The sequence below is a fragment of the Danio rerio genome, chromosome 14 (assembly GCF_052040795.2).
Source record: "Danio rerio strain M-AB ecotype USA chromosome 14, GRCz13ab, whole genome shotgun sequence".
NCBI classification, from domain to species: domain Eukaryota; kingdom Metazoa; phylum Chordata; class Actinopteri; order Cypriniformes; family Danionidae; genus Danio; species Danio rerio.
The window spans coordinates 3,617,644-3,642,500 of record NC_141034.1 but is presented as its reverse complement, the minus strand read 5'-3'; the positions used below and the strand labels follow the sequence as shown (position 1 = coordinate 3,642,500).

General features: G+C 32.8%; 2 protein-coding genes across 4 annotated transcripts in view; both read right to left on the bottom strand.

The window, feature by feature from the left end:
* Positions 1 to 3,579, bottom strand: part of si:dkey-201i24.3 — a 4,939-nt gene extending 1,360 nt beyond the window's left edge. The window contains exons 1-4 of the mRNA XM_087281218.1: positions 3,483 to 3,579; positions 3,304 to 3,397; positions 2,589 to 2,710; positions 73 to 180 (exon numbers count right to left, since the gene is read on the bottom strand). Of these exons, the coding sequence (XP_087137344.1) occupies positions 73 to 180; positions 2,589 to 2,710; positions 3,304 to 3,397; positions 3,483 to 3,494 (336 nt within the window). The 5' untranslated portion in view covers positions 3,495 to 3,579. The remainder of the gene's footprint in view (positions 1 to 72; positions 181 to 2,588; positions 2,711 to 3,303; positions 3,398 to 3,482) is intronic.
* Positions 3,580 to 7,771: 4,192 nt separating this feature from the next.
* Positions 7,772 to 21,337, bottom strand: cd74a (CD74 molecule, major histocompatibility complex, class II invariant chain a). Of its 3 annotated transcripts, none has more exons than XR_015506890.1 (7): positions 21,195 to 21,337; positions 16,001 to 16,170; positions 14,588 to 14,700; positions 14,452 to 14,503; positions 12,215 to 12,310; positions 11,628 to 11,991; positions 7,772 to 8,203 (listed from the first exon to the last, which is right to left on the bottom strand). XR_015506890.1 is itself a non-coding variant. In NM_131590.3 (7 exons), the coding sequence occupies exons 1-7, from the start codon at positions 21,272 to 21,274 to the stop codon at positions 8,158 to 8,160; spliced, it is 714 nt and encodes a 237-aa protein (NP_571665.1). In that variant the 5' UTR covers positions 21,275 to 21,322; the 3' UTR covers positions 7,772 to 8,157. The 3 variants fall into 3 exon arrangements, 2 of the variants coding, with proteins under 2 accessions (NP_571665.1, XP_087136904.1); NM_131590.3 differs by having other exon boundaries at positions 7,772 to 8,162; positions 11,794 to 11,991; positions 21,195 to 21,322; XM_087280778.1 differs by lacking the exon at positions 11,628 to 11,991 and having other exon boundaries at positions 7,772 to 8,162.
* Between the last annotated feature and the right edge of the window lie 3,520 nt (positions 21,338 to 24,857).

The following is a 24,857-nucleotide window of genomic DNA, read 5'->3' as shown; positions in this document are numbered from 1 at the left end:
GAAAAGTTTGGAAAAGAAAATAAACCCAATACACAGAATATATATTGTGTCTTATGTGTGTTCTTCCCTCACCTGCTCCTCCTGCAGCTCTCTCTCCATCTTCATCAGTTCATTCTCAATCAGTCTCTCGTGAGTCTCTTTCAGTCTCGCTCTTCGCTCCAGGATTTTCTCATAATCCACCTGAGAAACACGCACACACGTACACACATACACTCCTTTAAACAGCAGCTGATTTCTTTATAATTCTGAAATGATGTACAGCAACATTTGCACTGGGCTCATGTTTGCTTCAGTTTTCCTGTGAACCTTGTTAAGAAATCATAAAATAGAATATTTTTCCATAAATTAGAGACTAGTTTATGATTTCTAAAAAAAAAGAAAAAAAAGAAAGATCCTTTTTCTGTCACTGCTTGTTCACACTCTTGCATTTTCCATTACTAATAATTATATTATTATTATTATTATTATTATTATTATTATTATTATTATAGAAATCATAAAATAAAATATTTTTCCATAAATGGGAGACGAGTTTATGGTTTCTAAAAAAAGAAAAAAAAAGTTATTTTTTCTGTCACTGCTTGTTTACACTCTTGCATTTTCTATTACTAATAATTATATTATTATTATAGTGCTGCTGTAAATTTACTAAAAAAATAACCTAATTGTGTTGAGTAACTGAAATAAAACACATTGTAAATATTATTAAAAAAATGTAAATGTTAGTTCATGCAAAAACATTACAAATAAAATTAAATAAATAAAGCTTAATAATAATGTAATATAATGTAAAAAACTAAATCAACATGATTAATATAAAAATTACATAAGAAAACTGAAATAATACAGTGATTTTCCCCTGTGATTTTTTTTATTTTCTTTTTCAAATATTTGCAAAATGATGTTTACAGAGCATGGAATTTTTCAGTTTTTCCTATAATATTTTTTCTTCTAGAGAAAGTCTTATTTGTTTTATATCAGCTAGAATAAAAGCAGAATAAAAACAGTTTTTTATTTTGGTCTACAGAACATACCACTGTTTTGCATTGACTTGCCTAATTACCCTAACTTGCCTATTTAGCCCAGTTAAGATTTTAAAGGGCCATGAAATCCCCCTGTTTCAGCAGGGTGTTTTCGCACCTAGCTTGGAAAAAGTCAGGAAAGTGGGTGTGTCCAGCTCTGTTTAGGTGGGAGTGTCGGGGAGGGAAAGAGGGAAGGATTTGCATAAAAATGGGAGTTTCCATTTGGGCACGCGCTGATTTTCACTGAGGAAAAACAAACACAGAGAGGCAAGGGAGAAAGACAGTGACTGTGTTTAATGACAGTGAAATGTTTGATACCGCACGTCGTATTAGAGAAAAAAACCTCTGCATTTCTCAGTAACTCAGATGGACTCGGTAAGTCAGAAAGCCGAGTGTGTAGACTATCCTGTCACAAAATGCGGCGAAAATTCAACACGACAGTCAGTAATAGTTTGCTTGCAGTGTTTACATGTTCTTACACGGAGAGAAGCATTTACAGCGGATCTTTCAGCCCATTTTGTAGTGATTAAAGTAAAAATCAGTAATAAATCAGTAATAAAGACAGGAAATCAACACCAACTGGAGCTGCGTCTTTTTTAAAAGGAGACGAGCAGCAAATCCGGATATCACAATTTCCAGATAAGAAAAGCTCTGGAGTAAAAAATGTTCAGTACGAATATTTTTTTGCCACGTGTCGCAAGCACTGATCCTCATAGAGAGAAAATGAAAACAAAACCTTCATTGCAGCACATTATAAAAGCAACACTGACGACCCGCATCTCCAAACATTTCTTATTCTTTTCCCTTTTCTTTTGGCAACACAACGTGGCGTCTCTCTGCCGTCTGAACACTGTAACAGATAAAAACGAAGCTAGCATGCTAGTCTTCGAAGCTAGCATGCATATTAATGAAGTTGCACCGCATACACAATAGAGCGTGCTGATTGGTTTGAACAAAGCCTTACTCATGAATGAATGCAGCACACTCAGAGGTGTAATAAGGTACTCCCAGGTACAGATGTCCAGTCTACATGCTGGAATACACGCTATGATCTCATGGCCGTGACGCAGCTTCAAAAATTAGTTTCAAACCGGAAGTACGAATTTGCACGAAATAACGCAAAAACAACCAATTTACACTTTTTAGTGAGATATATGTGTCCTAATAGTGTTTTTAGCAGTGTGGGACACATATACCACTGTCAACAGCTCAAACAATGTGCTTTGGTGTTTCGTGACCCTTTAAGCTGATTACTAACATCCTAAAAATATCTAATCAAATATTATGTGCTGTCATCATGGCAAAGATAAAATAAATCAGTTATTAGAAATGAGTTATTAAAAGTATAATGTTTAGAAATGTGTTGAAAACATTTTCCCTCTGTTAAACAGAAATTGGGGAAAATATACAGAGGGCTAATGATTCAGGAGGGCTAATAATTCTACTGTAATACAGATAGATTGAGAATTGTTTTTGTAGTTTAGTTTTGTTTAAAGGATTATAAGTGACCTTGGACTGTGTTTGAGATCAGGCATCAGACTGCGAGTCTCCTGATTGGTCACTCACCGTGCTCATGGCCTGTGATTGGTCAGGTTCCTGTAATTTGATCTCCTCTTTGTGCAGTTCTTCCTTCAGCTGCCTGATGCGACTCATTCTCTCCTGATTCCTCTGAACGCTTGCCCTGCCCTCTGACATCATCATCAACATCACCATCATCATCAACATCAACCTTCATCATTATCATCATCATCTTCATCATCATGTGAGTACAGGGTTACAACCACAACATATGCTAAAGGTGACATTTTCCCGTTGTTGTTGTTACTCTTGTTAATATTATCAATATTATTGTTATTATTGAGATTTAAAATAAATTAAATAATGAATAAATAATAAATAATAAAAAAATCTATTAAAATAAATGTTTACATTTTTTTATTAATAAATAATTTGTAAAAATCATTTTAATTAAACAGCTTTATTAAAACACTTTAATTAAAGGAGTGTCACATATGTAATAAATACATGTAAAAAGATTTTAAATAATAAGAATTTTAAATAATAAATTAAATGAATTAAAAAAATGAATAAATAATTTAAAATAACAAATAATGAAAAAAAATTGTACAAAATGAATGAATAAATTTAAAACAATTATATAATATTTGACTTTGCCAAGTATTTAAAACAGAGCCTATGGCCTTGAATGAATAAATATATGAATGATTAAATAAATAAATAATATTTGACCTATGGCCTTGATTAGAATGTGTTTTTCTACCAGTGATGTGCATCTCCATTTCCTGTCTGAGGAGCTGCTGTAGGTCTCTCTTCCTGTCTGATGTTTCACACACTTCTGCCCTCGCTCCTTCACCCTACAACACACACACACGATTCACTTAAACTCATATTCACTAGACACATCTTAAGACATACATATTGTTTAACTATGTTACTTACAGAGGAGTCCATGGTTTTGTCGAGCTCTTCTCAAATGAAAAAAAAAACGATGCGTGTGTGTGTGTGTGTGTGGAGTTTGAGTTTCACTCTCTTGAAATATTCATTACTCAGTGTTCACTTTCACCTGTGTGTTTAAATGCACTGCAGCTATAGACTTATAATATGAATCTATTGCAAATTAAATAATTGGTTACCTGAAATAAAATAGCAGCAACGAAAATAAACCTACACAGTTCAAAAAACATTAAATGATTTTATTTAAAGCTGACAGAGCAATGCATTTCATTTAGTTTATATATTTGATGTGGGTTAACTCCAGTATAACAAAACGTTGAATTGAAATAATATTTTAAAATAATAATTGAAATGTTTTTAAAAATAATTTAATCACTAAAAAAACTGTTTGAGATCAACTTCTTGGGCTCAAAATGAGATGTTTTCTAAAGTACTGAAATTACAAATAAAATTGAAAAGAGACAGGTAAACCCTAAATGTAAAATTTAAACTAGAAATATATATTTTTTTAAATAGTAAAAACAAAAAGCTAATTAAAACCTTGAAAAGCAAAAAAACGAATCTGCAATTAAAACAAAAGCTGTGAACATGACATAAAAAAAGAGTTAAAAATAATAATAAATACCATAATAGATGATGGAAAGACAAATGATGAACCGCTTGTGGGATTTCATGATAAAACATTTCATTAAAAAAATAAATTCAGAAAAAAATGTTTAAAGTTGCCAAGTAAATATTTCTTATTTGTCAAAAATACACTACAAAATTATTAAATTCCTTCAAAAAAAATTTAAAAATATACAACAAAATTATTAAATTATTTCAAATTAAATTGAAATATGCAAGAAAATTATTCAATTACAATAAATAAAATAAAAAATGTACAACAAAATTATTCAATTCCTTTAAATTAAATAAAAAATATAGAACAAAATTATTAAATTCCAATAAATAAAATTGAAATAAATGACAAAATTATTCAATTCCTTCAAATTAAATTAAAAACATACAAAAAAAATTTAATTCCATTAAATAAAATAAAAAATACACAAAAAAGTATTAAACTCCTTCAAATTAAATAAAAAATACACTACAAAATTATAAAATGTCATTAAATAAAATTAAAACTACACAAAAAATAGTTAAATTCCTTCAAATTAAATAAAAAATACCGTACAAAATGATTACGTTTCATTAAATAAAATTAAAAATACACAACAAATTATTAAATTCCTTCAAATTAAATTAAAATATACAACAAAATTATTACATTTCTTCAAATTTAATGAAAAAATACAATAGTATTATTAAATTCCTTTAAATAAATTAAAAATATACAACATAATTATAAAAATATATATACAACAAAATTACTAAATACCTTCATCTAAATTAAAAATACACTAAACTATTAAATTCCTTTAAAAAAAATTTAAACAGAAAAAAATAATTCACAATATTAATTATAAAATATAAAGGAAAATCTTTTAAATAAGCATCCTCCAGTGAAATTAAAAATATCCGACTGCCTTCATGCACCATTTTAATCATAATATCTCATATGCAAATGCAACTTTTTAGGAAGTCACTCTTTTTTTTATCATGTTATTGTGAAATTGAATAAAGAAATGAAACAGGATTTCTGTGGTGAAAAAGAGAAGCAGGGCTGACACCATTTAGAAGAAATAGACCCATTTCCAACAAACATATTAGGAGAAACAGACCAAACAATTCATCAAATCAGTGTAACTCTATTCATTTCATAATTTCAATGGATTCATCTGATAGAGAACTGACTTCATGACTATTTAAAATCACTAAACATATCCAAACGAAAATCATTCATTCCCTTTAAGGAGAATGAAAAGAATAAGGATATACTTTAAAAAATTGGGGAAATCTTCAACACAACAAAAATGATTACAGCCCTTAAAAAAATATTCATACACTCATTTATTTCCGGCTTAGTCCTTTTATTATTCAGGGTTCGCCACAGCGGAAAGAACTGCCAACTTATCCAGCATATGTTTTACACAGCGGATGCCCAGTTGGCTTTTCTGTGTGGAGTTTGCATGTTCTCCCCGTGTTGGTGTGGGTTTTCTCTGGGTGCTCCAGTTTCCCCCACAGTCCAAACACATGTGGTATCGGTGAGTTGGGTAAGCTAAACTGTCCATAGTGCATGTGATGTGTGTGACTGCGTGTGTATGGATGTTTCCCAGTGATGGGTTGCAGCTGGAAGGGCATTCACTGCATTAAAAAATATGCTGGATGAGTTTGCAGTTCATTCCGCTGTGGCAACCCCAGATTAATGAAGGGACTAAGCCGAAAAGAAAATGAACGAATGACTGATGAATGTTATCGATCAAGCCACATTGGATTTAATCTGTTGTGTGTATTAAGTATAGAGTTGCATCAATTATGCCGCTGAATATTAAGTGAATATATAATATAATATCATAGAATTTATTTAATTTGATATGGCTTTTTCTACAGATATATATATTTTTACTGTAGTCATATTATTAACTGATTAACATATTTTAACGTTTATTAACATATTTTAACATATTTAAATTGATTCTAAGGAGTCCGACAACATACATAAAAAATCTGACAAATTAAATGAAATCAAAATGTACAGTTAATGATAAACTTCATCATATATATATATTTTTTTTTTGTGCGTGTGTGTGTTTATTTGATATGCTACCCATGTACTTTTTTGGAAATTGTGATTTACTGCTTTATTTTTCCTGTCTATGGGGATTAAAAAAATCAGTCCTGCGATTCCTGTCCAATCAAAATCACACACACAAAGTAAATCGCATTATTCTGAATAACCTGGGCGAAATATAAATGCAGCAAATTGTTTGGAAGCAATAAAAGTGTCCAAAATCTTTACATGCATTGACCCAGTCTGTTTAGACTGCATGTCACTGATAAGAAGATGGCGGATCTTTACTGTATGATGACTGAAATGGCCTTAAACAATAACTACACTTACCGGCCACTTTATTAGGTACACCTGTCCAACTGCACATTAGCGCAAATTTCAGCCAATCACATGGCAGCAACTCAGTGCATTTAGGCATGTAGAGTTGGTCGTTGTTATGGATGACTCGATACAACCGAGGTATGCAGAAGAGCAGCTCTGCTCTATAACACACAACATGTCCAACCTTGAGACAGATGGGCTACAGCAGCAGAAGACCACACCGGGTGCCACTCCTGTCAGCTAAGAACAGGAAACTGAGGCTACAATTCACACAGGCTCACCAAAACAATAGACGATTGAAAAAATGTTGCTTGGTCTGATGAGTCTTCATTTCTGCTGTGACATTCGGATGGTCGGGTCAGAATTTTGCGTCAACAACATGAAAGCATGGACCCATCCTGCCTTATATGAATGGTTCAGGCTGGTGATGGGGGTGTAATGGTGTGGGGGATGTTGTCTTGGCACACTTTGGGCTCATTAGTACCAATTGAGCATCGTGTCAACACCACAGCCTACCTGAGTATTGTTGCTGACCATGTGCATCCCTTTATGACCACAGTGTACCTATCTTCTGATGGCTACTTCCAGCAGGATAACGCACCATGTCATAAAGCGTGAATCATCTCAGACTGGGTTTCCTGAACATGACAATGAGTTCACTGTACTCAAATGGCCTCCACAGTCACCAGCTCTCTATCCAATAGAGCACCTTTGGGATGTGGTGGAACGGGAGATTCGCATCATGAATGTGCAGCCAACAAATCTGCAGCAACTGCGTGATGCTGCGTGGAGCAAAATCTCTGAGGAATACTTCCAGTACCTTGTTGAATCTATGCCATTAAGGATTAAAGAAGTTCTGAAGGCAAACGGGAGTCCAACCCGGTACTAGTAAGGTGTACCTAATAAAGTGGCCGGTGAGTGTAAATGCACTACAGAATGTTACGTTTGCACACAAATCCACAATATTACATGTAAAAGCATCAGCTATTTACAGCATAATACTCACTACTCGAGCACTTTTAAAAGGGCTACTTTTTACTCATACTTTTATTCTACTTGCACTAAATTTTGGGTATTTCTACTCAAGTAGGATTTTTCAGTACTCTCCACCACTGATCTCTAAGAAAGAACATCTATATGAGTAAAAAATGATCTGAAAGAGGAAGTGCATGAGTCAGAGAAGATGTAGAAAACTTATTTCTGATCATATTTGCATGTGTATCTCATCTGCCAGTGCATCTGTGTTTAATTTCACACTTTCACGCATTACGCACACTCATTTGGAGACAGCATGTGTTTATTACAGGCCTCATATATATATACAATCATAGTCACTCTCATATTCATACCATCCCAAACAACATGCCTTGAAATCAAATTAAAATTAAAATAAAGGAATTACATCACACTGAAGACATATTATATAGATATTATTAGAATAAGGGTTAGACTATATGCTGTAACATCTGCTAGAAAAGTATGCGTGCTTATCTCTACTGAACACAGATCATAACAAGAGGTCTAAAGTAAAAAGGTTATTGAGTTATTCCCATCAAACAGCGTCCAGATGGATAGATTTGATCCTCAGGAGACACAGTTAGTCGACAGATTTGAGTTGTTATTTTTTTTGTTGATGGTGAAGATGATCTTGATGTGGATCTACATTCACACTGGAGAAAAACAGAAAAAGATGGACGTTAGTTCTGCGTTTCTGCACATTATCAGCACATGAATGTTGTTTTCGAAATAAAAGCAGACTAATCTATGTTTAACTAATGGTTAAAAACACATCAGGAACATCGGTGATGGTTCATCATCAGAGAAATGCATAAAAAAATGTATTACGATTAATTATAAATCACGATTAATCACCTACAAAGTTTGTTTTGACATAATTTAAGTGTGTTAACTATGTATATTTAGTTTGTTTATATAAATACACACATGCGTGCATACATTTGAGAACATGTTTATTTGTATTTAGATATAATATATGTATATGATACAAAGACATACATTTAAATATCTGTAAATAATTGTTTTGTACAGTTTTGTTTCTATGTATGTTTGTGTATCACATATACAAAATAAATATATATATATATATATATATATATATATATATATATATATATATATATATATATATATAATATACACACAATTATTACGAAAAAATAAATAAATAAATAAATAATAATTAAAAAAATGTATATATACATGTATATGTATATATATATATATATATATATATATATATATATATATATATATATATATATATATATATATATATATATATATGATTAATTTTGATTAATCTTTTACCAGCATAAAAAAACAATAACATTTACAAGTTGCATCTAATCATTATTACAGTTTGAGTATGTGCATAAATGTTTTTTCATTTACTGCGTTGAATATTAGTCGAATTTAGTGCACTTAAAGGGCAGACACAAAACAATATAAGACGTTAATATTAGGTTAGATTTAGGTTGTGATGTCAGGTTACCAAAATTCAATGCACGTTATTTTGATGTCCAATAATGATGTCAAATGATGTTGATGTTTGGTTGTTTTTAGGTTGAGCCAACATCTTAAACCAACGTCATATTGACGTCAAATAATGACATTTATTTGTCAGGTATGGCAACCAAAATCCAACGTTTGAAAGATGGAAAGTTGGAACATCCACACAACGTCAAGCTGTAACATCATTAGACGTTGATTTTTGGTTGTTTTTGGTTGTTTCTGTCTGACGTTGGACACTGATGTTGGGTTCTGATGTTAACTTGATTTTCATTTTCACCCAAAATGCAACAACCAACGACATTAGTGTACAATGTCAATTTGACACCCCCCCTCCTCCCGCAAAAAAAGCTCTCGGCCAAGTCACTGATAGCAACATCTAAGCTATTTTTTTTAATATATATATATTTATTTATTTTTTCCTTTTTAAAATCAAAGTAAATAGGCGACACAGTGGCCAGCGGTTCACTCCGCTGTGGCGGCCCCGAATTAATAAAGGGACTAAGCCGAAAAGAAAATGAATGAATGAATGAAAATCGAAGCAACTATACTATTGTTGCAACCATAGTTGTTGCATTGCAACTGTGAAAGTGCCACAGCAAATTAATTCAATTTCTTACATATAGTATTGTTCAAAAACACTATAGTATTTTAAATAATTTAAAAACTGTATTTACATAAAACTATGTAATATATATATATATATATATATATATATATATATATATATATATATATATTCACTGTTTGTTCTGCAGATGTGCCCATGTGCATTTACATGAAAAAAATAAAATAAAATATATATATATATATATATATATATATATATATATATATATATATATATATATATATATATATATATATATATTTATTTATTTATTTTTTCATGTAAATGCATATGCGCACATCTGTGGAACAAACAGTGAATAAATGTAAAACCAATTCATTTCTAACAAGAGCACATCATCAGGATTAACTTTAAGACATGTACTTTGAGGTATGGTCCTGCTTCAGACATAATTCCTCTACAGTCATCTTTCCCTCAAGCAAGTTTCTGTGTCAGCCAAATGATACAAAACTGATTGGCAACATCACCGACTGGAGTGAGAGGTGGCAGTAACTCAACAAAAAGTTTGTTTTTCGACCATCGTAAAACACAAAGGGCTCCATTTTGACGGTCCGTGCTCAGAGCGCAAAACGCAGGACGCAAGCACTTTTAGGGCGTGTCAGAACCCATTTTTGCTCATTTAAGGACGGGAAAATCCGCTTTGCGCCGTGGCACATGGTCTAAAAGGGTTGAGTTTATTTTCTTAATGAGTTATAGGTGTGTTTTGAGAATAAACCAATTAGAGTCTCATCACCCATTCCCTTTAAGAGCCAGCTGCGTCGCGACAAGAGCGCATTCGCTATTTACAGGACGCAAAGTAAGTCTAAGTGGAAAAAATGAGCATTTCACAAGCAAACAGTTAACAGTTTATTTAACAGAAAACAGTTAAACAGAGCATCTACTGCGTGAGAATGAGAGATAATGGATCACTTTCACTCTTGGATAGGGAAACCTTTACGCACAGACATCAGTTAGTCTATAAATAAATACTTTTGTTTGTTAAGCGCAAATATTCATTTCAAAACTATTTCTAAATTCAGTTCCAATCTCCAGCAAACGAATAAATGAACAATAATAATGAAGTGTGTTCAGAAACCTGAGTTATATCCTAAAACACATGCTGTGCCCCATATGGTCTAAAACCTGACAGGTGGGCAAATCTAAGCTTGTTTTTAATAAAACAAATATAAATATGGATATAATAAATAATACTGCTAATAATAATAACATTATACAGAAGCAAATTGTTATGAATGAACTGAAAAAGCCTCCCGAGATGAAGAAAACATAAAAGCAGTGATTTTTCATATTTATGTAGGCTAGAAAATAATATGTTTTGTAATATTTTAATCCTTTATATTTATATCCTATATCTATTCTTATTACATCCTATATTTATAGCCTTAATATTTAAAATTTTTCATATGTAAAGATGTTTGCCTATTGCTCTCTTGTGTGTATTAAGCAGTGTGTAAGCGAGGCGCAACTCTGCGCCGGAGTTTAGACCGGGTTTGTTTTAGTCTAATGAAAAATCTATTATAGTTTCTCAAAATAGCAACGCGCCAGCGGTCCGCCTCAGAACGCCTTCCTTTTTAGACCAGAACGCCTATGGGCGCACAAATGAGCGCTAATGCATTTGCTATTTAAACAGTGTAGCGCAACGCCTCAAAACCACTCTTGCACCAAGCTTAAACTACCAAAAGACTACTGCGTCACGCCTTGCGCCACACTGCGCCGGGTGTATGATAGGGCCCAAAGAAGATTTCGCTATTCTTACTATCATATGGATTTACCTTCATCGGCCAGACATCAGCTTCACAGCTCCATGAATGTCGGTGGTGTCACTTAATGATCCATGATCGATAAATGTAGCTTGTGTGGACGCTACTGCGCTGCTTGCTTAAAATATTAGCTTCACTACTGAAAAGCTATTAGATTTAGCGACGCTGCTGAGAAATGCAGTTAAGCTAGTAGTGTCTACTTGTAGCAACGCTACTACCCAACACTGACAAATAATATGGAACTTAATAGTTTCCAAAGTTCATCGAAATATCTTCTTTTGTTTTCAACAGAAGAAAGAAACTCATAAAGGTTTGGAAAAAATTGAGTGAGTTTTCATTTCCTGATGAGCTAGCACTAGCACATTTACAGCTGAAACACACCTGATTCACACTGGGGTCTGCCGCGGATGCGTGTGCCCTCGATCTCAGTGCCGTCTTTAGTCACACACCAGCAGTACCCGGTGCTGTGCCAGCACTGCATAGGCATATAGTTGCCCTCCTCATCGCATGCAGGCTTGAAGAACCCAGGCCTCACCTCACGCTCAGACTCCAGCTTACACTTAGTCTCCAGTTCAACAACTGCACAGAGACACATGTGTGAATGTGTTATATAGAGACATCTGAAGGGGCAGATCTGACCAGTGAATGTATGTGTGTGTTAATGATGACAGTAAAAATTCAAAATTTAAGAGTAGAGGTGTAGTAAGGCCATATAACAAGCGATTTTTACAGTGTAAAATACATTATGCCTATGGAGGGTCCTCGTGAACTATATATAGAAGTGTGTGTGTGTGTGTCTCACCTGACTCTGGTGAGCTCTTCACGTCCTCATCTGCGTTCACCAGCAGTGGCATACTCCTCATGGGCAGATGCATCATCTTCGGCATCAGTCTAGAACCTTGCGACAGAACATGGAGATGTAGATTAACAACAGTGGACAAGAGCTTGTGATGTGTTGAGAATGTGTTCATGACAAGGTCTTCATTTATTACAGTGTTTACTTTTTAATCAGATTGTGTATTGAATATGTCATTTATTAGGGATAGTTCTCTAAAAAATGAAATTTACTTTATTTCACTTTACTCAACATCGTGATTGCAAAGCTTTACGAGATTCCTTTTTTCTGCTGTACAAAAAAAGATGATAAATGAAGAATTTTACAAATCTATAGCCATTGACTACTGAAGTAGGAATAAAAATACTATGGAAGTCAATGGTTACCGTTTTTCAACATTCTTCAAATTATCTTCTATTGTGTTCAACAGAACAGATCAAACAGGATGGGAATAAGTGGAAAGTGAGTAAAAATGACAATTAAAATTGTTCAGTGAACTACAATTGAATATATGTATATATATTTTTAAATTCCATATATCAGTTTGTATATTGACCAACAGATTTATTTAAAGGTGTAGTCCACCCAAAAATGAATTTTTAATTGCTTTAATCAACATTAAGTTTATCCAAGGTTTTAAAGGATTTTTATTTTTTGCTGAGCAAAATAAAAAAATTTTGTAGAAGTTAAGAAATCATTAGCCGTTAACAACTAAAGTAGGTATAAAAATACTATGGAAGTCAATGGTTACCAGTTTTCAACATTCTTCAAAATATCTTCAATTGTGTTAAGCAGAACAGATCAAACAGGTTTTGAATAAGTGGAAAGCTGAAATTTAATCTATATTTAGTTTTTATATTCAATATATCAGTTTGTTTATCAATTATCAAAACAATTTGAAGGGATAGTTCACCCAAAAATGACAATTTTACTCACACTTGACTTAACATCAAGAGATTTGGCTTCGCAAATTTTTTTTTTCTGCTGAAAACATTAGCCATTGACACCTAAAGTAAGACTATAATTACTTTGAAAGTCAATGGTTACCGGTTTTCAACATTCTTCAAAATATCTTTTTTTAAAATATATATCTGATTTATCAGTTTGTATAAAAATGATTTAAAGGGATTGTTCACCCAAAAATAATTTTTTACTCGTGCTTTAGTCAACATTAAGTGATTCCGAGGCTTTACAGGATTTTTTTTTTGTTTCTGCTGAACAAAATAAAGAAGATATTTTGTAGAATTTTAGAGGTCATTAGCCATTGATTTCTAAAGTACGAATAAAAAAATACTATAGAAGTCATTGGTTACCGGTTTTCAACATTCTTCAAATTATCTTCTATTGTTTTCAACAGAACAGATCAAACAGGATGGGAATAAGCGGGAAGTATGACAGAATAAAATTTTTTAAATGAACTACAATTGAATATAAATAGTTTTTATATTTAATATATCCGTTTTTGTATCGGCGAAACTATTTAAAGGGATAGTTCACCCAAAAATTTAATTTATTCACACTTTACTAAACACCAAGTGATTTAGCTTCGCTAAATAATTTTTGTCTGCTGAAAACATTAGCCATTCACTACTAAAGTAAGACTATAAATACTATGGAAGTTAATGGCTAACAGTTTTTAACATTTTTCAAAATATCTTCTATTGTGTTCAGCAGAACAGATCAAACAGGTTTGGAACAAGTGGAAATGGGTGAACTATTTAACATATATTCTGTTTTTATGATTTATGATATTTATGTATGTATTTGTTTTATGTACATTGTTATGATATTTTTGATTGTTTTTTGTAAGGAACAAGTAGAAACCAAGTTGAACGTGACAAAAGTTTCTACAATTTAATCAATATTCTGTTGTTATGATATTTGTCATGATATTTATGTACATGTATTTATGTTATGTATATTGTTATGATTGTTTTGTGCTTATGAACAAGTCGAAATGGAGTAAAGGTGAAAGAATTGAATCTATATTTAGTTTTTTCATGATTTATTTGACTTATGATTGTTAAGATATGTGTGATATTTATGTTATGTATATTGTTATATTTATGATTGTTTTTATTTTTTTATTTTATTTATGATTGTAGTTCATTTTGAAATGATATTTATATTATGTATATTGTTATGATATTTATGATCTAATTAATGTCAAATGTCTCTGTGTTTTGTATGTTTGCTGGCTGTACCATCTACTTGTCCGCTTCCCTCTCTCTGGTTGGAGTAAATGGGGCGCAGTTTCTAAAATGAGAATCAGATATTCAGAATTGAATAAGTCAGAACGTTATACAACAATATTGAGTGTTTTTATGGTCTGTTTCTAACCGTGAGGGGAACGCTCTTGCTCTTGACGGCGGTCTGGTCAGAAGTGGGGTCAGAGTAATCCTTCAGGAGTGGCATGCTGTTCATGGGCAGAGACATGGCCTTTGGAGCTCCAGCTGAAAGACGGAAGTAAACAAACACGATGAACAGGTTTCACTTTGCTCTATAACTTTCAAAAATATATACAGTTGAAGTCAAAATTATTCAAAATATATGTTTTGTTTTCCCAAATGATGTTTAACAGAGTGTGAGAAAGCCTTATAACGACCACTAGAGGAAGGTTGCGTGAGAAGGAGTTCAGTGACAAAAGCCAGTCATGTCGGCTGGAGAGGCACGGCCTACAGATCGGGCTGGCTAGACTGTGCAATCGATTTGCACATGTTTTACACCAGTGTGTAATTAATTATGGGCGAGTCCCCTTGTTTGCTATCCTTTTTGATCCAGATTAATGTTGTTATTTTCTTGTATATCACACTGTATGTCTCGCGATTTCCACGTGCGTCATAAGTGAAAGTAGATGTTATCAAACCCAACGATCTCATTTCGGACTTTGAACTGGAAATTCACTTTGATCCATAGTTTAATACAACCTATTTAATGTATCTGTTTAATATATATCACCTGATTCAGTCAATAATTTTCACTTTTGGGTAGATTTAGCCTGTACAATAATACTGAATGGTCATTCCAATTGCTTACAACAGTATATTTACGTCATCATTATCATTATAATCCACAATTACTCGATGTATGTTTATTTGCATCATAATTAATAAGTTTGTGTAATTTGTATAATTTACTGACATTAGCATTAGCAATTGTTCCTCTTTGTATTTTTCTGTCTTATAGACCACATGTGTGAAATGACATTCCAGCATGATTAAACTTACAACTGGGAATCCTTCTCCTGTTCTCTTACCGGGAACTACCACTATCACCTTGTGTGCACGACACCTGAACCCATCGAGTGTCCCATACGCTCGTATACAGAGCAAGGAATTTTTCACAGTATTTGCTATATGTTTTCTTCTGGAGAAATACAATGACTTGCCTAATTACCCTAATTAACCTAGTTAAGCCTTTAAATGTCACTAAGCTGAATACTAGTATCTTGAAAAATATCTAGTCAAATATTATTTACTGTCATCATGGCAAAGATAAAATAAATCAGTTATTAGAGATGAGTTATTAAAACTATTATGATTAGAAATGTGTTAAAATAACTCTCCGTTAAACAGAAATTGGGGAAAAGATATAGAGGGGGGCTAATAATTCTGACTTCAACTGTAAATACAGAGAGTGTTTCTGCAGGTGGTTTGTCAAGCCCACTCACTTGTGTGTGACAGGTGTTGGTTAAAGTGTCAGAATGTTGAAAGAGTGTGCATTTTGCAGATTTTGTTTTGTGTGTTTACGCACCTGACATCTTCCTGGTGAGCTCAGCCTTGAGTTTCTCCTGTCCGCTGGTCAGAGCGTTGATGTGCTGCTTTTGGCCCCATACCATGTATGCGGTCAGCGCCTGTCCTGCCAGCAGAAGACAGGCCAGGACGGTCAGTCCGGTGATCTTCAGGGCCTTGGTATTGCTGTTCCTGCAGATGGCGCCACACGACAATGACAAAAACACTGTTAAACCTCTGGACTTTCTAAACCTAGGTTTAAAGGTGATCACCAATATGGTTTGGTTTCATGTAGAAGACCCCTATAAATATTATTGATTTGTATTATCATGTACCGTAGGTAATTATTTATTTGAATTATTTTCATATTTGATATTGTATAATTGTACATATATACAATACTGTAAAGTTTATTTTTTATTTTATTTTTAAAAAATCTCTATTTTTTTCTTTTTGTATTTATTATTTATTTTATTTTTTTCCCCATTTTGCTATATTTTTTATCTATCCCTGTTGTAGTTGTATTTTAATTTTATTTGTTTGTGCATTCATTTCGGCGGCAAGGTTCAAAAAAGGGGGGGAAAATTGCAACCTAAATTGTACAAAATATTTTGTTAAAGCTTTGGAAAATAATCACAAATAAATGTTAGTTTAGTTTTCCAGTCTTCTATTAAAAAAAAATACTCTGGACTTTCTTTAGTCATTATTTAAATACAATTTCATGATCTGAAAATAATAAAGCAAGCAAAACTATGTCTAACTTTAATGTTTAGTAATGACTTATATACTGTAACTGACGTTCACTGCAGGCAAATGTGACCATAATCTGATTTGTTTTGCCCACATGTGACTCACATCTGTTTTTGTCATGACAGTGTGAACAGCCCAAACCGCATGAAATCTGATCGTTTCTTTTTGATTTCGATTTGTGCCACTTTCATATGTGATATTAAATCAGACACAAATCTGATGTGTTGCAGTCTGACTGCAGTATGAACGATCATGTTTTTGGAATTCATGAAGTTTCGATCGACCTGCGGCATCGTTAATTGCTGCAAACATCCTTTACCTCTTAGTACAATAGCACACAGGACAAATACTTCACCAGAAAAATATACATTTGAACTTGGCTTGTTAACCGATTATTAAAAATTAACCCTTAAAAACATATGTTAGATTTAACATTAAAAACCTAATCCATTTGAGTAAATGAAGCAATTTGAGCGCAGTAAAACCCAATAATTTCCCAGAGATGGGTTGCGGCTGGAAGGGCATCCGCGGTGTAAAAACTTGCTGGATAAGTTGGCGGTTCATTCCGCTGTGGCGACCCCGGATTAATAAAGGGACTAAGACGACAAGAAAATGAATGAATGATTGAAAACCCAATAAATGAAGAGAACTCCAACCATTTAAGGAAACCGATTGCTACAAACCATTGAGTTAATCTATATGAGTACTGTAAACTTACTCCATTAAGTAATGAGGTGTTTAATTACCTCATAACCTTCAACACTTCAGGTCAAAACTCTTTTTAAATGAGTAGAATTAACATTCAGTCGATTTTGAGTTAACTACACTCATTTCATTTGATAAAGCTGAATGTTGGGTTTTACAGTGTACCTGCAAAACAACCAATTACACTTCATAACATGTCTGTGAAAATGCCAATAACCACATTAAACAGAATCTGACAACACGTTTTATCCACTTCATTTAACATAGACCTACAAACTATGTGCTTAATTAGGCTTTTGTGCATGTGGGTCTATTTAGGATCATGATCTGTTCACACTGGAAATCTGATACTGGACACGTACAGTATATGCAAGCAAATCAGATATGAGAAAAAAATTGAGGTTGGAGCACTAAGCCTTGCAGTGAGAACATAGCCTTAAAGGTCTTACCCTCGAGATCATATTCATGTTCTTTATTATTAGGGGTTCAAATGCAAATCGCTGAAACCTTATTGTTTCTGTAAAGATTATTATTATTATTATTATTCTGCCGAAGTTTGTTTTGGCCAAACCAAACCGTAAGACCTAGAGAGCTATAACTTAGTAAGATGGTAGTACTCGGGTATACTACATGCTCGTCAAAAAATCCGCCAAATCTGACCAAAGGTGGCAATGTGGCAACAGTTCAGACATTTCTGGCAGCCATTTTATAGACCGTTTGTTGTAGACTCAACAACTTTACATTTTTTGAATCCTTGGATTAACCAGAGCAAAAGTCGCACTTTTGGCTCTACAATGCACCATTTCTCGACTAAATCGAGATTTGTTTGAAACCTACTTTTGCAAACTAGTCCTAGTTATTTTTCTTTCTTACTCTCTCTTTGTACCTTTTTCTCATTGACAATGTATGTAATTGGTATTTCGTGTATTGTTTATACATATTGTTTGCATGTCAACTCTGTATTCTATTTGCATTAATAATAATAAAAAAGTAATAAATATAAAAATCTGGACTTTCTGCACTATGAGGGAGTTTCCAGACTGAAGGTCACTGCTAATGTTTGCAGCAGTGGGCGTTGAGTTTTTTTAATAAATGATTGTCCACCAACAAGTGTTTTCCCCTCTGCGTTAAATGGAATTTTTAAATGTTTGATATTCTCTGTTAATTTGAGAAAATAGATTTAAGGATCTTTTAAATGAACCTGGTGTTGCTTAAAGGATCTTTTTTTATTGCAATTACAACAAAGAAATTACAATTAAAAACAGACTAAAGTATAGTACAAACCATACAGAGATTATTTCTATTTTTTTACAATAAGGGAAATATTTAAATTATATTTAATATACACTGAAAAACAATATTCAAAGATGATGAATTTTTTGTTTAGTTAATTGGTTGTTGGTTTATTTATTTAAAACAAATTAGGTTGAAAATTACTCAATTTGTTTGTTTAAATTCAGCCCGTATTAAAGATTTGCAACAGTTTTTTTCCTAGTAGTATAACAAGCGTATAGAACAAAAAGAGAGGAATAAGAAAGAAATAAAGAAAAGGAAATCAGGATTAATGCAGAATAGAAATTAATCTTCTTTTGTAACTTTCTTTAGATAAAAATGCAAGCTAAAACACAAAATCAAATAATATGTAAATAAAGATTATGTTGGATGGTTTGGAATTTGATAAATGCTGAGAATGATCACTAGAATGAAAACCTTTTAACTATCTATGAATATAAAATAAAATAAATATTTCAGCTATTTTTAATGTGTTAGGTTTCACTTCGTGTACTAAAGCGATTACAACTAAAACAAATAAAAAAGCATAAAAAAATATAAACAATAATAATGTTTTAATTATACTAAAATAACACAGATCCAATTTTAAACATTTGATATTTAGTACCATTTCTTTTATGATTTAGTTCTAGCACAATGATTATTATTAGTTTTATGACCTTATGTGGATTGTTTAATAATTAATTTCATATATGAAATACATCCTCATTTTAAGCACATGAAATATTTTTTTGTTTAAAATATGTACTTGTTATACAGCAAACAGCAAATTAAGTAGTGGCCAAGTAAAAATGTAAAGAAAATCTAAAATACTTCCTAAAAAGTAGTGTGAAACATTTATAATTCATTTCAGAAATAGGCCTAGAACAAACACACACAAGAATTATGATAAAAATGTCAATGTTAAGCTCTAAATAATTGTCATTTATTTATGAAATCTATCAAATCTTTAATGTTTTACAACCGAGGAAAAGGAATAAAAAAACAAATCAGCTATCGTCCATTTCATGAAAACAACCAATCCTTAACTTCAGCGCCTCTGACGTCACGGGTAGCTATGCAGAGTTTGTTTTCATCCTCACCGATTTACTTCTGTTTTTAATTCTACAACGCAAGCTGTACAATAACACTACGTTAATAAGGATTTATTAAGCTGTTATTATTAATATTTATATGCACAATACTGTCCTGTAAAAGAGGCCCTTTTCTTCCAATCACTTTGATAAATTTAGATAATGCTATCTTGATAAATAACCCTCAGAAATATATTGTTGCTATTTTCATGTAATAATGCCATCTAATAATAGCACATACTGAAACAATCAACTATTTATTATAAGTTACAAACATTGCAATGCATAAACAATGTTAAAAACTATCCTTGAGTACCAAAATCTTTAAGTTATGCACATTTACCATAAGAAATGCTATACTATACAGCAATAATCCTTCAATATGCAATAAAATTGACTCATTTAACGATTTCATCATGCACTAAAACATTTGCAATACATAAATAATGTTTTCATACGCACAATGCTGTCATTGGATATATACCAAAAAGTTATTTAAAGTCATGCATAGACGAACATTTACCATCAGAAATGCTATACTTTAATTACTATAATGCACTAATATGCAATAATATTGACTGATTTCATCATGAGCTACACACATAAATAGTGTTTATCCGCACAATGCTGTCAATGGATACCAAAAAGTTATTTAAAATCACGCAGACTTGAACCCTTACCATCAGAAATGCTATACTATAATCACTATAATGCACTAATATGCAGTAATATTAAATCAATTAACGATTTCATCATGAGCTACACACATTGCAATACATAAATAGATTTTTTACACACATATATACGTCAGTAGGTACCAAAAAATTCTTTAAAATGTCCTTAGAAATGCTCTAATGCTGTGTAATAATATATAGTGAATAATTTAGCTATTTTTTTCATGAGCTACACGCATTGCAAATGCATTAATAATGATTTTATACATGCATTTAAATGTCATTAAGTACCAAAAAGTTCTTTAAAATCTCCTTAGAAATGCTCTAATGCTGTGTAAAAATATATAGTGAATCATTTAGCTATTTTATTATGAGCTACACACATTGCAAGACATAAATAATGCTTTTATACACACATTTATACATCATTGAGTACCAAAAAGTTCTTTAAAATCATGATTTGAACTCCTTAGAAATGCTCTAATGCTACAAATATTATATTGTAATATCATTTAGCTATTTTATCATGAGTTACACACATTCAAATACATAAATAATGATGTTATGCACACATTTATACATCACTGAGCACCAACAAGTTCTTTAAAATCATGATTTGTACTCATTTGATATGCTTTAATGCTGTTTAATAATATATTGTAATATAATTTAGCTATTTTAATCATGAGGTACAAACTTTAAAGTAAATCTACTCAATCACCTTGCATCACCTCGACCCAGGATGGTCTCTGCACTGGGGACGCGCTGAATCAGAGACTCGTTCTGGTGGTCTGGCTCCATCACTGCTGTGTGTGAGTGTGTGACTAAAAAAAAGTGCGTGTTTACGTCCTTTAACACTGAATGACCGTCTCTGTGATTCTCCAAAGGTTTTATTCGCCTCCCAAACCCGTTTTTCAGGATGTCTGTGACGGAAAGCCCCCAGTTTTCAGATTCTAGAAGCTGAACCTCAGTCTCTCGCGTCTGCATTTCTCAAATCTGATTGGCTGGCGAGTAAAACGTCATCAGTTGATGGAGAGACCCAAACTTCGACCATCGTGTTACTATCGAAAGTGGTTCACTGAACAGAGGGGAAGTAAATATCACAATTAATCCTTTAATTTTAAACAAAAATAGGAAATATCTACACAAATATGTCGAATATATTCATATAAATGCTCCTTATAAACGTGAATTAAATCGCTATACACATATAGGCATTTGTTATGCATTCGTGAGGTAATTTAAGTGAAAGCTTGTGTTTTATCTTTTAAATGTACATTAGTAATACAGTATTACACTTTATGTACATAATAGGACTTTAAACTTGTACACAATAGCTATTTAAATGGTTGCAAGTAACATGATGTTATAAAAAGGGTATTAATTAGCTATAAGTACAGGCATTTTGCATTCCTGAGGTAATTTAAGTGAAAGTTTGAGTCTTATCTTGTTAAATGTATATTTTATATTAAACTTTACATGCATAATATTAATATAAATTTCACTAAATAGCTATTAAGATCTTTGTAAGTAACATGATGACATTAAAAAGGGTATTAATTAGTTATAAACATAGGCATTATGCATTCAGGATGTAAGTGAAAGTGATATCTCTGTTTTGTGTCATGCCTTTTTAAATGTGCATTATATTTCTTATAACTTTAACAGTCTAATAAGGTTATAACGTTTTACATTATAGCATTGGTAATGATTGTAAGTGACATTATGTGGAGTTAAAAACATAAACATGATAAAATATGAGTAAATTAGCGCAAGTTCTGCCAAGAAACCAATGATTCGTGCTCTCTGATTGGACACCACAGAGAAAACTTATTCCTTTTAAAGAAACATGTTGTTCTTCCTAAAACACAGAACTGAAAAAAGAATCAAGTTCGCAAAACTCCACTGTGACACACCGTCACTTCCAAATATCAAAGGTGAAGTGAAATTTTCATCTATATGGACCACTGACCTGATTTCCGGAAACAAAACATCAGTTTTATCAGAAGATATGTTGTGTTTTGAAGCCAGTTGTGGTAAAATTATCTGTTATTTTTGAAAAATATGCTAAAACATTAACAATCTAGTTTGATTTTATCATTTTAAATGATAAATTCTTTATCCAGAAATGCAGACTTTCAAAATCACCCTCCTTTTATAAGGTTTTTATTAACAAATTTACACTTTTAAGTCTCTCAAAGCATTGGCTATCTATTGTAGGAAGCTGTATTTGGCGTCTTGTGAATGCCTCCCATTTTGTTTTGTTTTGTTTTCCTTTTTATTTGAATTTTAGTTATCTTTGGAATTTTTTTGAGGCGACACGGTGGCTCAGCAATAAGGTCACTGGTTCGAGTCCAGGTTGGGTCAGTTGGCATTTCTGTGGTGTTTGCATGTTCACCCTATGTTGGCGTGGGTTCAGGGGCGGACTGGGACTAAAAATCAGCCCTGGCACTGTAACCACACCAGCCCACATTACCACACTGACACACCCCCATGCACGGACGCCCACATTCACTACTTAGATTGGTGTACAGATGGTGAAATAATATAAGCAGTACCATACAGTATTTTACGTTTTGCCAGTTTAGTGGCTAATTCGTACAAATTCGTACGAGTTCAGTCGTACGAAATGGTACGATTTTAAAAAGGAGGCGTGGCACCTAACCCCACCCCTAACCCCAACCGTCATTGGGGGATAAGCAAATCGTACTAAATAGTACGAATTAGATCGTACGAATTCATACGAATTAGCCACTAAATGAAAAAGTTACGAATTGTCGTGAGATTGTGTTGTATGTAATAGATATCTAAACATTTAATGTATGTGACTGTAACAAAAACAACCCATTTATAACAAATTTATATATGCAATCAGTTCATTCATTCATTTTCTTTTCGGCTTTGTCCCTTTATTAATCTGGGGTCATCACAGCGGAATGAACCGCCAACTTATCCAGCATATGTTTTACGCAGCGGATGCCCTCCAAGCTGCAACCCATCACTTGGAAACCTCTATGCATACACATTCACAAACATGCACTACGGACAATTAAGCCTACCCAATTCACCTATAGCACATGTGTTTGGACTTGAGAGGGAAACCAGGAGGAAACCTTCGCGAACATGCAAACTCCACAAAGAAACACCAACTGACCCAGCCGAGGCTCGAAATAGCGATCTTCTTGCGCCATGCACTACCCCCTTTTAAGACTATTTCATTTAATTTTATGCATTTGGCATTTTGACTTTTTTTTTGTTTTCTCTGAGCTTTTTGGCACTGCCTTTAATTTTTTATGGTCCATCTTTGACAATTAGCTTGTTTGCAGCTTTATTTAACATTCTGGCCAGGTTTTTGATTAGGTCCGGTTTACCTCTGATTGGGTCGGCCCATTTCAAAACCATGCGGTTGTTGCCGATTGGGCCAATGCTTAACATTTATTATTATTATTACTATTATCATCATCATCGTCATCATCATCCTCATAATATTCACATCTTGCAAGAGATAAACGCTGCCTGCATGTAAAAACAATACATATAAAAAAATTTATAAAAAAAAACTGACCGGCCCACATTTAAAAAATGGTCCGGCCCTTCTGGCATAGATGGTCAGTCCACCCCTGCGTGGGTTTCCTCTGGATGCTCTGGTTTGCCCCACAGTACAAACACATGCGCAGCTGGAAGGGCATCCGCTGCATAAAACATGCTGGAGTAGTTGGCGGGGCATCCCGCTGTGGTGACCCCTGATGATAAAGGGACTAAGCCGAAGGAAAATGAACGAATGAATTAATGAATGAGTTTTGTTTTTGATGTCTGTTTTTCTTGGAATTGTAGTTTATTAATGCACAATAGGCAGCACGAGGGCGCAGTGGGTAGCACAATCACCTCACAGCAGGAAGGTTGCTGGTTTGAGTCCCGGCTGGGTCAGTTGGCATTTCAAAACGTGCTGGATAAGTTGGCGGTTCATTCCGCTGTGGCGATCCCGGATTAATAAAGGGACTAAGTTGAAGAGAAAATGAATGAATGAATGAACGATGCACAATAAAAAAAATAAAAAAAAACACTTGAATATCAGAACAAATGCAAAGAATTTCCAAAGTATTTTCTGTTTATGCTTGTAAAACCATTACCAGTATTAAAATGATTTCATATATGTTCTCAAATCAAACTTTTTCAAGCATGAAAGCTATAAAAGTGGGTTATTATTATAAAAACTTCTTTTCTGGATGTATAATAATATAATTGTGTTTAACAGAAAATAGCATGATTAACATTAGATATTATACAACAAGAATCATATGACCGCATATCAAAAGACTAATGGATGACAGTGGAGCAACAATATATTATTTAATCATCATTTTAAATGGTTTTACTTTGTTGA